Source organism: Andrographis paniculata, unplaced genomic scaffold (assembly GCF_009805555.1).
Source record: "Andrographis paniculata isolate CXL003 unplaced genomic scaffold, ASM980555v1 Contig86END, whole genome shotgun sequence".
NCBI lineage: Eukaryota > Viridiplantae > Streptophyta > Magnoliopsida > Lamiales > Acanthaceae > Andrographis > Andrographis paniculata.
In genome coordinates, this window is record NW_026137624.1 from 4,274,781 (window position 1) to 4,290,504 (window position 15,724).

Consider the following 15,724-nt stretch of genomic DNA (forward strand, 5'->3'; position numbering starts at 1 on the left):
GACTTTATTAAATTATTCATTACCTTTATACTTTTTAAAAAGATAAAAATTTTAAAATCATCTTGCACACTTTAAAATTTAGAGATTATTATTATGAGATGTTGACTAAGTTAACTTTTTTTTAAATTAATTTTTTTAATAAAAAATTATGTGAAAATTAATTTTTCAAACATTAAAGTTAATTGTTTGAAAAAAATTGTTTAATAAACTAAAAGGTACACGATAAATTATTTTCAAACACTCTCTAAATAACAAGTAACGCATGTACAATCAACCCTATACTGCATCCACTGTAAACCTGTTTTATTTTAAAATCTAGAGGTTTATGACAACAAATACATACATACTTTTTACAGACATTGACCTTATATGTCAAGACGATCGAACTTAACCACTTTATGCAGCTGCAACTTTCGAGCAGACATTGATGACGTCATCCAAAGGAGCATGGTCGCCTGTTCTTTCATCCTTCCTCGCATACACTACTTTCTTCCCTTTGAACACAAACATCCCTCCCTGCAAATAAAATCAAATCAAGTCCATAATAAGGCAAAACCATATTGTAATAAAAAAAAAAGAAAATCAAGAAAATTTTACATTACAACCTGCTGTAAGATACTGCTCATGTTTGGGGTGGCTTTGAGGGTGTAATTGCTCGTCGATTTCTTCAGCGCTCCGAGTCGGGCAGACAGCTCCACCTGTTTAGCGCTAAAACAAAGTTTACGCCGCAAGGATTCATCGACAATTAACAGGATAAGTTCGAGGAAATTAATGATTTAAATCACTTGCCGGATTGGCTAAGGTTCGGAGAAGACCATAATGCAATCCTAAAACTTCATATGCCTAAGAAAAGTCAGAAGGGTGTCTGAAATTAGTCCAGTTCTTAATGGTAATATGCATCAAACTTATGTGGCAAGGTCGACATTGTTAATTACCTTACGATCAGGATCGGCGTAGAGGGAATCCATCGGAAAAGGTAGCTAGCAGAGCATCACAAGATCATAGATATTAAGATATATATATATATATATATATTGGTCATTAAAATTCTTTTGAAAGACAAATGTAAAGAACACTGCATATGAAGTTACATTTGCATCCTCTTTGAGAGTGATTTATTCATATGTTTAGACTGTCTCACTTAGAAGCCCTTAAGCACATAGTATCCTTAGTTATAGACTCAATAAGTTGCTTATAATTCATCTTATCTTAGGGATTCATTTAGGGTTCTCAAAATTGAATCTAATCCGAAAAACTGAACCGTTCAACCTGAAAATTTTCAAGTTTGGATATCTGTGTTTTGGGTTTTTAAAAAACTTAGGTTGATTTGAATCCAAAACCAAAAAAAAAAAAAAAAAAGATTGGATAGAGTTTGGAGGTGGCGTGATAATCTGTAATATAAAAATTGGTAAACTGATATTTTAGTTCACCATTTTTATGGACTCTGTTTGAAAATAATCCTCTAAGTAAATTTTTTTCTAAAAGATGATTCTCCGGTACCGGACTCGCGACGTTGGCCCGCCGTTGCTAACGTGGCGCTGACGCGGCTAACATATCATCTCAGCGTCAGTAACACGTGAAAAATTGTTTTTATTTTTTACTTCATCCGTCCTGATCTAAAGGTAAGTATTCTTATATTTGTATAAATTTTTTTGCAAGCATGTCCTTATAATAATATTATAAGCCACTAATAAAAATATTTCTTGTCATTTTCCCTTAATTTGTACTACGTTTTCATATATTAATTAATACTTAAATATTAACACTCAAAAATTAAATGAGACCTTAAGCCGAATAGAACAATTTTTTTTTTATTTCATAAAATTTTTTTGTAAACTTTTTTTTTTAGTATCATACCTCGCCCTTTATTATTATTTTTAGAACTATAAATAGACCATGTCTATAAATAGTTCCGCAAGTATTTTTTTTTTTTACTAAAGTGATCCTCTAATGTGTCACCGATGTGGTGATAACATATCAGCTGTGTCAGCGCCACGTCAGCAACAATGGACGAACGTGGTTCGTTCGGATTATCTGATGACCTAATATAAAATTAAATTGATCTGAACCCGATCCAAAAAATTCATGCTGTGTTCGAGTTTAAAGTTTCGGATTGAAAATTGAATTTAGATCGTGTTCGAATTAATAGTTTTTTTTGTTATACCCATAACTTAATCCGACACAAACACATATTCGTAAATAAGAATTGACACTCCTAGATTCATTGATATGCTGCTATTTAAATTCAAATTAAAGCTATCCATCTCCCAAATTTTTCTTGGAGGAAAACATGTGTAGTTAAAAACAAGTTATTATCTCTCCAGGGTAAAAAAAAAATTAAAAATGGTTACCCCATGAGCAAGAAGCTTAGCCTTATCAGGAGTTCCAACACCAACAGCAACCACCTTAACTCCCCACGAATCCAATTTCTCCTTCACTTCTTTCAGCGCTAAGGCAAGCTCCCAACTAATCGATCGATTAATTGAACGAATCGTTTCATATATATATACAAACATACATCAATACATATATGGAACAAACTAACAAACAATCCTTAATTATTACCTACAGAAGCACCCAAAGTGTCTCAAAAGTGCAACCACAGCCACGCCCTGCTCCAATTAAGAACAAATTATTTTAAATTGGATTGGAGTTCCATCCAGTTATTATACCTTGTCTGAAACCCCAAATAGTCCTCAGATCAGTCTCAGTCATATACCTCCTGCTGATCCCATAGATCCTTAACCTTGACTTGCTCGCCGCCGGCGGTGAAGATGGTAACTTCCCCGAGCGCATCTGCTAGGTGCTCATCGGACACGGCGGCCTCGGCCATGAGCGAAGGACGGCTGTGCAGCAACTGTGCAGTATTTGGCGATGAGGGAAATAGGGATTTTGTGGAGTCGGAGATAGGGTAGGGTAGGTTAGGGTAGATCAAACTTCATTTTCACCATTAATGATGGCGGCCTACTCCTCCTCAAGGATATTTTCAGTACCAAGTTCTACAGCGGGCCGGATCATACCCATTGTTGGCTGTGTTGACTTTTTATTTTAGTCCACGAGTCATATCTTATTTAGAGCAGAAGCAATGGGTTGAAGATCGCCGTGGTATGACATGAGGTTGTCTCTTCCACTTTGTTTCAAAAAACTGCTTGCAGCAGCCTTCGTTTTCACGCAAAAAACATTACACATGCAGCCGTGTTTTATATCTACAAAACATTACACATACGCTTTTAACCCAACAATTATTTTGCTATTTGAACACGGTCATGTTTAATATACACGGTCATGAATTTTTAAAAACACGACCGTGTCTTTGACCAGGCGAGCAACTGCGCACCTTTCCAAAATTTTCAGGGACGGCCTGGATATTAAGGTTTGACACTGCGGACCATTGTTGCTGCTTATTGAGCATATACAATGGTGCAGGAATTAAATTGCCTGGTTTTGTGTCATCTGATCTGACACATTATTCTTAAATGTTACTATGTTCTAAAAACTTGTACAATTAATATTGTAATATTAGAGGTAATGAATAAACTTGGGCTGCCTGTTACCTGCACCAAGCCTTGCTCAAGTTATCCTTATTTTTATTTTATTTATATATATATATATAAAAGCCTGTATCAGAATTGATAGGTATCTAAAATAACATCAGTGCATATTCTCTCAGGATGACAACCAAGACCAATTTTGCAGGCTTCAACTTCTAAGACCCCTTTTTACAGAATAAGAGCGTATTTTGTTACAGAAATTTTAGAATTTTTTACCATTATAAATTCTTTTAAAAATATTAAAGTAAATTTTTATTTTGTATTTTTAATGCTTCCTCAAACTGTTAGGGTAATTCAGCCATTATTCATATATCCGTAAACGGGAATCCCAACACCCGTCAATATTTTCGAACCGGGCATGAAAATCCAGCCTAGATTCGAACACGGTTCCATTAAAACTGGGCCATTTTTTCGGATTTTTTATTTTTTAAACTTAACTTAATATCAACAAAATCACTAACACATACCTTTATTTTTCAGTATATTTATAAAATTATATTCAGTTTAAAAATTGTCGTGCCAAACATTGCCTAATCTTATTGGGCTCGGACGCGGCCCGGTTTATATTCGTGCAGGACCGGGTACAAGCCGAAATTGTCAAGCCTATTTTTTTAGGCACAAACACTGTTTTTTAGTGTCAAGTTCGGATCGAATTTTTGAATTGGACAATGAGTTGCTGCGAATTAGAGCGAGAAGTAAAGTTGGCTAAACTAATAATATGAAGTTAAAAGCAAGTAATGAGCAAATGTGTGGCTTGCTAGCTCAAATAACATGAGAGAAAGACTGTCATTCTTTTTCCAATATTACATATGAAAAATAAAAATAAGGTGGCTATGCAACATGTAAATATACGATGATATGCTGGATGCAATAGAGTGACTATATAAATGACATTCAATGCTCGATCTCGATCAACCAACAAGCTATCCCAAATTACTTTCCTGGTCTATAGGAAATTACGGAAAGATAAATTAATTTCCAATTATTGAGCTAATATTTAATTGATAAGATGAAATTATTTTTATGATCAGAGAGCCGTTCTCGTTGACACTCGTGACTGATAAATTAATTTTTAAATATTGAGCTAATATTTAATTGATTTCGCGAGCTGCAATCGCGATACAGTTGATTGTTGACTTCACGATTTATTTCGCAATTTGCACGGCTTTTTTGCAATCGGAAAAACTTCAAGGGCCAAACCTACAAAAAAGTTATTATTTTCTTAGAATGAATAATTAGTTAATTTTCTAAGCAAAATTAAAATCCATCATTAAATAAAAGCAAAACTTAAATAACAAGCCATAAATAAAACATACTACAAATAAAAGTACAACTAAATAAAAACTAACAAAAAATAACAATAAAACTAAAGAAGGGAAGCTGAACATATTTTAACCAAATAAATTAGCAAAATAGTCAACTTTAATTATTTAATTAGCTAATTATTAACTTAGATTTAATATAAAATTAAAAATGTCATTAAATTAAATATAGATATGGCAAGAATCACATAATTTAATATATAACATAAAAAAAACCCAACAGATCGGGTGCTGAAATTTATCTATATATTTTTATGAATTATATTAATTAATGATATAAATTAAAATTAATTAAAATCTTAAGTGTTTAGTACTGCTAAATAAAAAAGATTTCAGCTGCATAAAAATTACAAATAAAACTAAAACTATACGTAAATTAATTTTAAAAGCTAATAAAATATTAGGAAAGCCAACAATTAATTATATATATTTATACAAAAAATATGGTACAAAATGACGTTATTAATGGAGAAAGAGAACTAAACAAGAAGATCAACTATACTAGTGCATGCTTTTTCTCCGAGCCAATAAAGAGATTGTAGCAAATTTTTATTATAAAATATGGTTAGAAAATCAAAAGCAACAACAATAACAATGTACAAAGCATATTGGCGACCGAGCAATTGTCCAATACCGGGCCCAAGGCCACCATATTGACTGACCACTCTAGTAAATGCAGACTCATTCGTAGGAATGTCAACTGGGCGGATTCGGAATGCCCCGGAACCCGTCCAGCTATAAAATATTAAGTCTTGTTGACAGATGTAGCTAAATACACTCAAGCAACCAATTATATTACTAGTTCATTTATGATATAATTCATTAAGTAGATTTTGTTTTGTTTTGGTGTACCAGAAGTTTGTTACTTTGTGTACTGTGTTGGTAGTGGTCCTTATTTTTCCTATTATTGGTGAATTTTGTCCTTGAATATTCCTTGTATTTTGGCTATAAAAGCCCCCGTAATGTAATCTTCCAAATCAATGAAATAGATTCATTCTTCAAGCCACTTTCTTTACACTCTGCTTTTGGTATTTTTCACATCATGGTATCAGAGCATGAGTAATGATCAGTGCTCATCATGTCTTTCAACAATGAGCCTAGTGATTTAATTTTATCCCCTCAAGAACCTTCAAATGCAGCTATTCGTGCAGCAGCAGAAGCAGCAGCGACGATGGCTGCTCAAGCTCTGGTTTCACCCCAGAGCTCTCTTCCCAAATCATTACAATTTACCAGTGGAAATCAACCACACCTCACCGTCTCAAACATTCCTCTTAAAGGAAATAACTATTTTACCTGGTCACATAAAGTATGGAATGCACTCATGGCCAAAGGTAAAAGTGACTTCTTAACAGGGAAACAACATAAGCCAAAAGAAGGAGAACCAGTGTATGAAGTGTGGTTAGAAGTTGATGCTTTGGTCCGCACATGGATCATCAACTCAATGAACCCAGATTTGCAAGGAGCTTTTATCTTTATGGCAACATCAAAAGATTTTGGGAAAGCCTCAAAGAAAAATACGGTCAGTCCAATGGTAGCCTTATCTATCAATTAGAAAGATCTCTCACATCTATTAAACAAGGTGAGGATTCTATAGCCACGTATGCAACCAAGTTACAGGAGCTTTGGCAAGAGCTTTTAACAGTTGACCTTCCTTATGAATGCACCTGTGGAGCTCACTGCACCTGTGGTCTTTATAAAAAATTGATGAATATAATGGATAGAGATATTGTTATACAATTTTTGACAGGATTGAATGATAGCTATGAAGGTGCAAAGGGACAAATCTTAATGATGGACCATTTGCCCTCCATGAGCAAAGCATATTCCCTAATAGTTCAATTTGAAAAGCAAAAGGAGATTCATGTGACAACAGAACTCAATGCCTTCAGTATATCAACCAAAGCTGGTTCACATTCTAAGCTTTTTGTTGAAGAAAAAAAACAACAAGTTGAGAAAAGGAATATGATTTGTGACTACTGTAAAAAGAAGGGACATGGAAGGTATACCTGTTTTTATTTGTATGGAGTTCCTGCCTGGTTTAAAGAATTGAAAGACAGGAGAACTTCCACAGCAAATTGTGCCACAACAACTGTTGAAACAAAAGAATTCAAATGGAAAAGTTTGGGTGAACTACCAGATGGAAAGGGTAGCAAGGTTGGACCTGATATTGAAGGTTTGATTCGAGCTGAAGTGCAAAGGATCATGAAGCAAAAATATGAAGTAAATGTTGTCAATCAAACCAACTCCAATTTTGAATACTCACGTACATTTTTTTGTGTTTCAGCTGCATGTGTAAGTGATTGTTCTTGGTTGATTGATAGTGGGGCCTCATGCCATATTTGCAAGAATCCATCTATGTTCACTACCCTTCAACCTCGTCACACTAAAACCCAAATCTACCTGCCCAATGGATCTTGGTTAACCGTTGAATATGCTGGCTCATTCACTCTTGCATCAACCATAGTTTTGCCTTTGGTTTACTTTCTTCCCACCTTCAAATTTAATCTCTTTTGTGTTAGTAGTCTCCTTAAACATACTAACTACACTCTTATCTTCTCTTCTACTACTTGTTTTATACAGGACCAGAGATCTAAAGTAACTTTGGCAACTGGACACCAAGAACATAACCTATATATCCTACTTGATTCTTCTAATCATGTTAACTCTCTTGTTAACTCTTCCACAGTGGATTGCATTATTTGGCATAATAGACTTGGTCATTCCTCCATTGAAAGTTTGAAACACTTATCTTTTGTTCCTGTATGTGATTACAGGCCATGTGATACTTGTCACAAAGCCAAACAAACAAAACTTTCCTTTAATAAAAGTCATTCTTGTGCCAATGTTTCCTTTGAGCTTGTCCATATGCATACCTGGGGACCTTATTGAATTCCCACTTTAAATGGTTGTTATTATTTTCTAACTATTTTTTATGACCATACTAGAGCTATCTGGACCTATCTTTTGCCTGATAAACAGCAATTGAGTGAAATCATTGAAAATTTCATTCACTATGTGCAAAATCAGTTTGATTGTAATATTAAAACAATCAGGACTGATAATGGTTCTGAGTTTCTTAACTCCCGATGCACATTACTTTACAATAAAAATGACATTATCCATCAATACTCCTGCCCCCACACCCCTCAACAAAATGGTTGTGTAGAGATTAAACATAAGCACTTAATTCAAGTGACTCGTGCTCTTCTTTTCCATGCCTCCTTACCAACAAAGTTTTGGGGTGATGCCTTATTACATGTCACCTATCTTCTAAACAGAACTCCATCATCTGTGTTGGATTGGGACTCACCTTATTAGAATCTTCACAAAGCCAAACCTGATTACAATCACCTTAGGCTGTTTGGATGTTTATGTTATGTTTCTAACCCATCACCTAACAAACACAAACTTGAAACCCAAGCTTTCAAATGCATATTTCTTGGTTATCCAGTTGGCCAAAAGGGGTTCAAGCTCTTTGATCTTGAAAACCAGAAGAGACTTGTAGCTAGGAATGTGATCTTTTATGAACATATCTTCCCTCGGTCATCCTCAACTCCTCTAAATCACTTCAATGTGTCTGATGTCTCTGATACATCCTACTATTCATCTGATCCTCAACTCTTCACTTATGATCAAACATTAGTTCCAATTAGTTTTAACTCTCAACCAACTTCCCAATCATCTCCAAATCAAACAACCATCCCCCTTGTCTCACCTGGTCAAATAAATATTACAGAGGTAGAATCCTTTAATGATGTTGTTGTTGATCAAGAAAATTTCAGTCCACCTCACAGTAATCCCAGTCTCTTAAACAACTTACCCCCAAGACAAAGAAAATCACCTTCTTGGCTTAAGGACTATGTCTTGCCAATTACCTTGAAACACTCTAATAATACCAATGATGCTTCCTTGCAAATATGGAATGTTGTGTCCTCTATCAATGAACAAAAACCAACAACTTATACTCAAGCTCAACAAGACAAGGATTGGGTAGATGCTATGAATGCAGAATTGCATGCTCTTGAAAAGAACAACACATGGGAAGTGACTGATCTTCCCAAAGGCATTAAACCAATAGCATATAAGTGGATTTTCAGAATCAAGAGAAAGCTTATGGTAGTGTTGATCGACAAAAAGCTCGTTTAGTAGCAAAAGGGTATCTACAAGCTCATGGCCAAGACTACACTGACTCATTTGCTCCAGTTGCTAAGGTAGTTACTGTTAGAATTTTATTGACAGTAGCTTCTCTTCGACATTGGGATGTTCATCAATTGGACATTAACAATGCCTTTCCACATGGACACTTAGATGAGCTCTTGTGTATGATCCCTCCTCAAGGATACAATGCTCCAATTGGACATGTGTGCAAATTGAACAAGGCTATCTATGGTTTAAAGCAACCTCCAAGACAATGGTATAAAGAGTTTGCTTCAAAAGTTCTGAAGTATGGTTTTCATTAATCCTCTCATGATCATTGTCTTTTCACTCTTAATAAGGGAAATGATGTTACCCTGTTACTTGTGTATGTGGATGGCATACTCTTAACTGGTAACAATAAAGTGATCATTGATGACATCAAGCAGTTCTTTCACAAGGAATTCACCATCAAAGATCTAGGACAAGCTAATTTATTTCTCGGTATGCAAATTCAAAGATCTGATTCTGGACTGATCGTTTCCCAACAGAGGTTCTTTGAAGACATATTATCGGAGGCTAGATTAACTACAACCAAGTCTTGTGATACTTCTTTTGTGGTTGGATGGAAACTACAACGTAGCAAAAGAGAAATTCTCTCTAAGCCAAACATGTATCGAAGGCTTGTTGGTAAGTTGTTTTATTTGACTATGACAAGGCCAGATATTTGCTACTCTGTTCAACAACTTACTCAATTCATGGATAATCCTACTGTTTTACATTGGAAGGCTCTTCAGCGAGTGCTAAAATACTTAAAAGGGACATCACACTTTCAACTCTTATTCCTATCTCAAGGAACATCTACTCTCAAAGCTTTTTGTGATGCTGATTGGGGATGTTGCTTGGATTCTCGCAAGTCTCTAACTGGATTCTGCTTATTCCTTGGCTCGTGTTTAATATCTTGGAAAACAAAGAAGCAAACAACAGTGGCCAAATCCTCAGCTGAAGCTAAGTATAGGGCTATTGCTGCTACTGTCTCTGAAGTCTTGTGAGTGACACATCTCCTTAGAGATTTCCAGGTTCATGTTGATCTTCCTGTTCCTATATTTTCTGATAATCAATCAGCGATTCACATGACTAAAAATCTTGTTTACCACGAGCGCACTAAACACATAGACATTGATTGTCATTTCATCCGTGATCATCATACAAAAGGATCCATTAATTTGCAATTCATTTATTCCTCTCAGCAATTGGCAGATGTTTTTACTAAAAGGATTCCTGTCGACATCCTTCAGCGCATGTGTGTCAAGCTCAACTTGGGATATCTATCCCAAATTGAGCTTGAGGGGAGCATGTTGACAGATATAGCTAAATACACTCAAGAAACCAATTATATCATTTGTTCATTTGTGATATAATTCATTAAGTGGATTTTGTTTTGTTTTGGTGTACCAGAAATTTGTTACTCTGTGTACTGTTTTGGTAGTGGTCCTTATTTTGCCTATTAGTGGTGAATTTTATCCTTGAATATTCCTTGTATTTTGGCTATAAAAGCCTTCAGAATGTAATCTTCCAAATCGATGAAATAGATTCATTCTTCAAGCCACTTTCTTTACACTCTGCTTTTGGTATTTTTCACATCAAGTCTCAAGACCCATTTTGTTTCGTCTCAAACCCTCTGAATTTGGAGCCCACTGTCAAATTCAGTATTTTAAATAAAATATAATTTATTTTAATAATTTAAAACTAAAAAAAGTAAGTGTTAAAACATTAAAAATAATTTAGTTCTAAGAACAAAAATAATCAAATATTGACTATTGGGGACAGACGATGTAAAATTTTAGTTAAAAAATAAGAATAATCAAATGTTGGCAGTAGTACGCAGTGATAGCAATCGGCGGCAGGTAATTAGGCCATGGCAGTAGTCCTGGTTATAATGAAAAATGAGGAAGAAACAAATGCGAAAACAAAATTGATTTAGAAATAAGAATTCTAATTTATATTTAATTTTTTATAATAAACATGTAATATAAATTATATTATATAAATATGTATTAATTCAAATAATTATTAAAATATCCGAGTTCGAGTTCTAGTCCGAGGTGGGACGGGTTTTTAGTAAAATCCGTAATCCGCCCCGAACTCGGCTGAGTTTAACACTTAAAACCCACAACCTGTCCTGAGGCATATTATTTAAATTCGAACCCGCCCCATTAATAGCAGGTCCGGGGCTAACCCATCTCATTTGTCATCCCTATAGTCATTTACTTAACTTTTTATAATTGACTTTATCATTCAATTAATAATTTTATGCATATATGATGGATGCACTAATTAAATACTCTCTATATCTCACTTAAATGTATAATTTTGAAGTTTTCTAGTAGATTAAAAAAATAATACTTTCAGTTTGCAATATTTAGCCCATTTGGATCAGCACGGTGTTTAAACATATGAATATTTTATTGAAAAAAATAAAAAAAATAAAAAGACAGTTGAGAATATTTTTGAAAATTTAGTAAGTAATTAAAGAATACAAAGAAATAATGTAATAAAGTTAATAGTGTTTGTTATAAATAAGTGTTGAACAAAGATTAATAATTAAATATTAATTTTTTTATTTTTCAAATATATTAATGAGATAAATTTAAGGGACGGACGGAAAGGAAAGTGAGAATAAATATGTCAGACGGAATAGTAGTATTTTTTTTTATTAATGAATATGTATAAAATAATTGTACGTATAATGATATATCTGTAATTTGAGTAAAAATAAAATTAAACAATTGGAATTTAGATTTAAAATCGAGTTGAAAAAAAAAAAAAACCTGTTTGATTAATATTAATCAGGTCACCAATAAGTGCAACATCATTTATGATATGGTGCTGGGTGACGATCAAACAATTCAATCACTTTAATTTGATTACTTTAGTTTTATATTAATTTAAAAATAATTATTAATAGAATATTTTTTTAAAAGAAAAGATAAAAAAAATAATTATAAATGTGATATTATCGTAGAAATTTGTTATTGACAAACTATCCTAAGTGTAAATTATGATAAAATCTTCTAATTGCTTATGTTTAGACAAAAAATAAAAAATAAAAAAATAAAAATTATTGGTTCTAGAACATGTCTGCCCTATTCCCGCCTCAGCCTCACTCCAAAACTCATCCATCTTTAAGGGGGTGTTTGGCAAATAGCTTATTGAACAGTTTTTAGCTGTTTGATCAGTCAAAAAACTAATTTAGGTGTTTGGTAAATTAGCTTTTTGAAATAGCTTTTTGGACCCAAAAAGCTAATTTCTGAAAAGCTAATTTACCCAGCGTTTTGAAATAGTTTTTTCTGTAAAAATTTTTTATTCCTAATATGCCCTTAAAATTTTATTATACATTTTACACAAATAAATATATTTTAATTATTTATTAATTATATTAGAATATTTTATTATATTATAGTTTTACTTTTATAAATTTAAAATAATTAATTTTTATATAAAAATTATTTTAATTGTAAAATATATAAATTTATTAAAATCAACATAAAATAAAAAATATAAATATTAATAATTTATTTTTTTATTAAAATTACATTATATAAATTTTATACTAAAAATAAATTAAATAAATTAAATTTATTGAAAATTATAAATATAATGAACTAATCGATAACTAACATAATAAATATATACACGAAAAATTTATTATTTTATATTTTACATCATTTTTAATAAAAAAAAATAAACTATTTATATATTTTAATAAAAATATATTATTTTTTAAATCTAACTATAATAAAAATAAATACTTTTATAACACTTTTGCAATTTTCAATAACTAATAACAAAAAAATAATTTAAACGTTCTAAACTCAAAAGAACATAATTGAATATATTAGAAACAAGAATAAAATAGAAATGTCCTCGATTGTCATTTTACGTATAAACAGCTAATATCAAACAGTTGTTTTACCAAACATTTTAATACAAACAACTAATCGAATCAGCTAGTCAAACCAGCTAATTGAATCACCTAACAGCTATCAGCTAATTGCCAAACACGCCCTAAATCTTTTAGGTTTGGAGCTAATCCAAAAAATCTATGATGTTTTGTAAAATATATTGATGTAAGGATTTATAGGCTCAAAGTTGCTCAGGTCCATTGATATAAAATAAAATTTAAAATATTATATTTTTAAATTTTAGAAGGCCTAGTTTTATTTTTTGTACAAGATCCCAAAATATTTTTTAATTTTAGAAAGCTTAATTTATTAGAAGTCATAACATAATTTACAAATAATAAAATTATAGTAATATTAAAAAGTAAATGTAAGAATAAAAAATTGCTAATTTATCTATTATTACTTGAAAAATCTTGTTCTTCGAGCATTTCTTGAAACAAATTCATCAATCAAATCTTCGTAACCAATTGTATCCACATATAAGTCATAACCATGAATGTCACATTTATCACCAATTTTAAGTTTATTTCATAAATTTATACAACAAGACTTTAAACTTGAATAATTCAATTAACGCAAATTTTCGGAAAAAAAAAATAAAAACCAAATATATTTGTATATTGTTAATATTGTTCAAATCTTGTTTCAAGAGAGAACATTGTTCGACCAACAATACAATTTTTTTATATTTTTATAAATAATTTATTATATAATTTTAGCATATTTACTTTAATATTTACTTATATATAAAAAATTATTATATATTAACATATATATATTAATGGGCCTGCAAATCAGAAATTATAATCTTTTATTTTTTTAATAAAAAATTTGTTTACAATTTTAATATATCCATTATTAATTTACAATAACATTATATATATATATTTATGGTGCTCCTATAAATTAAGGGTCTTGTGCGGTCGCTCATAGAGCACGTGCTAATAGGCGACTCTGGTTGGGATGAATCTTTAGACCACCCATCACTTCATGTATAGTCTATTCATTGTTTCACCTGAATTTTTGTTTCTTTAATTATATGCAATTGTGATGCCCGGTGATGCCCGGAGTCGAACAGGCATTAAGCCAACTTATGTGTATGGATAAGCCGAAGTTGGGCCGTTCGAGATGTAATAAAGATTAAATAGATTGAATATGTTATTTATTTTAATAATGTGCACGTTTTTTTTTACAATGTCTATGTTGATCTTCTCGCCTTACAGCAACGTAAGCTAATAAAAAAATTTAACATATTTTTTATTAATATAGTAAAAAAATATAATATATACATATATTTACACAATATATAACTAACACGCTTTCACATATCTAATATAAAAATACTTCAAACAAAAATACCAAAACACACTCTGAATTTGTTTACTATATGATTTTTCGGCAAAATAGCATAAAACCTTTATGTGATTTTTGAAATTTGTCAAAACTCTCTGGTCCCAAAATTCCTATACTTACTAGTAGTTCCAAAAAAAATATTGCATAAAAAAATTCACTCCGTTAGTATTTAACAGCGATTGCAACACGCGTTCAAATACAACTGCTCTCCGGATTGTACTTCCACATTGTAGTGTAGTAATCATCAAGTTTGTTGTATTATTCAATCGTGTTCACCTTAACACGAGAAATACTAACGGTTGTGCTACCCTTTATCAACGATCGCATTTAGGGCACGCGAATTGTAATTATGGTTAAGTACTAACATAAATGATATTCATGCAATATTTTAAAAACCAAGAGCAGGTAATATAAAATTTTAGAACTAGAAAGAATTTTCAGCAAATTGTAAAAATTACAAAGGAATTTCATTTTATTTTTCTTATTTTTTAATGTAGTAATAAATATACAATATTCTCTTTCCAAATATCATATTAAATCATTATTCAAATACATATACAAAACATTACTACAAAGAAAACTCACCACATCATAGTTAATTGGTTTGGATTTTGAGTTGGGATTTGAATAGTAAAAATTTGAATTTAATAGTTGTATAAAGTGATATAAATAGGTGTTGATGTGATGTTTTGAATGTAAAATTGATTTTTAGTATAATATAAAAAATGAAAAATAAGTGTTTGATTTGATATTTTTTAAAGAAAAAAAATGAGATAAACAGTGAAAACCTAATTCAATCTCCCAAATAAACACACCCTGAATAAATTTATTTATTTAACAAAATAATAAGTTTTCTTATCCACTGGAAAGCGCACAAGTATGTTATATAATTTATGTAATTATTTTTAAATATTTTTAACTAATTTACTATGTAATTCTTATCATAGTAAAAATATTATTTATTCTTATAAAATATTATTATCATGCAATTATTTTAATTCAAAAATTTATAATTTTCAACTCCAAACATGACTCCACAACCTATAAAAAAAAAGTTCTCATTGAATATATAAACATTAGAGAGGTTTACAAACCTCTTTGTATTGATGTTAAGTATTAAAAATTGTATTAATAATAAAATATATATTTTTATGTTAAATTATTAATGTTTTACGGATAAAATATATATTATATATTTTGTGTTTATATATATATTTATATTATAATTTTTTTAATAATATTTATAAAAAATCATTCCACACAAATATACTAAGCGAACAATTAAATTTGATATAGTTAAATTTTTTGACACCATAGTAACAATTTAAGTAATTCTATATTGATGTTTTCGACGTATTAGTCAACAAGTGTGTGTTCACTTGTGTTTTTGGATGATGTA

The 15,724-nt window shown here is 31.1% G+C and overlaps 1 protein-coding gene across 1 annotated transcript; it reads right to left on the reverse strand.

Moving 5' to 3' along the window:
• Positions 1 to 216: 216 nt before the first annotated feature.
• LOC127242167 (uncharacterized) lies at positions 217 to 2,926 on the reverse strand. The gene is made up of 7 exons (XM_051261592.1): positions 2,720 to 2,926; positions 2,566 to 2,612; positions 2,352 to 2,466; positions 936 to 980; positions 790 to 843; positions 606 to 698; positions 217 to 516 (listed from the first exon to the last, which is right to left on the reverse strand). Exons 1-7 carry the CDS (start codon positions 2,831 to 2,833, stop codon positions 397 to 399), a joined length of 588 nt encoding a protein of 195 aa, XP_051117549.1. The 5' UTR covers positions 2,834 to 2,926; the 3' UTR covers positions 217 to 396.
• Positions 2,927 to 15,724: the final 12,798 nt, after the last annotated feature.

Coding starts and splice junctions, on each gene's coding strand:
- LOC127242167 (XM_051261592.1), bottom strand. CDS start 2,833: ATGGCCGAGGCCGCCGTGTCCGATGAGCACCTAGCAGATGCGCTCGGG. Junction 2,613..2,719: donor ATCTATGGGATCAGCAGGAG/GTATATGACTGA, acceptor TAATTGGAGCAG/GGCGTGGCTGTGGTTGCACT. Junction 517..605: donor TGAGCAGTATCTTACAGCAG/GTTGTAATGTAA, acceptor TTTTATTTGCAG/GGAGGGATGTTTGTGTTCAA.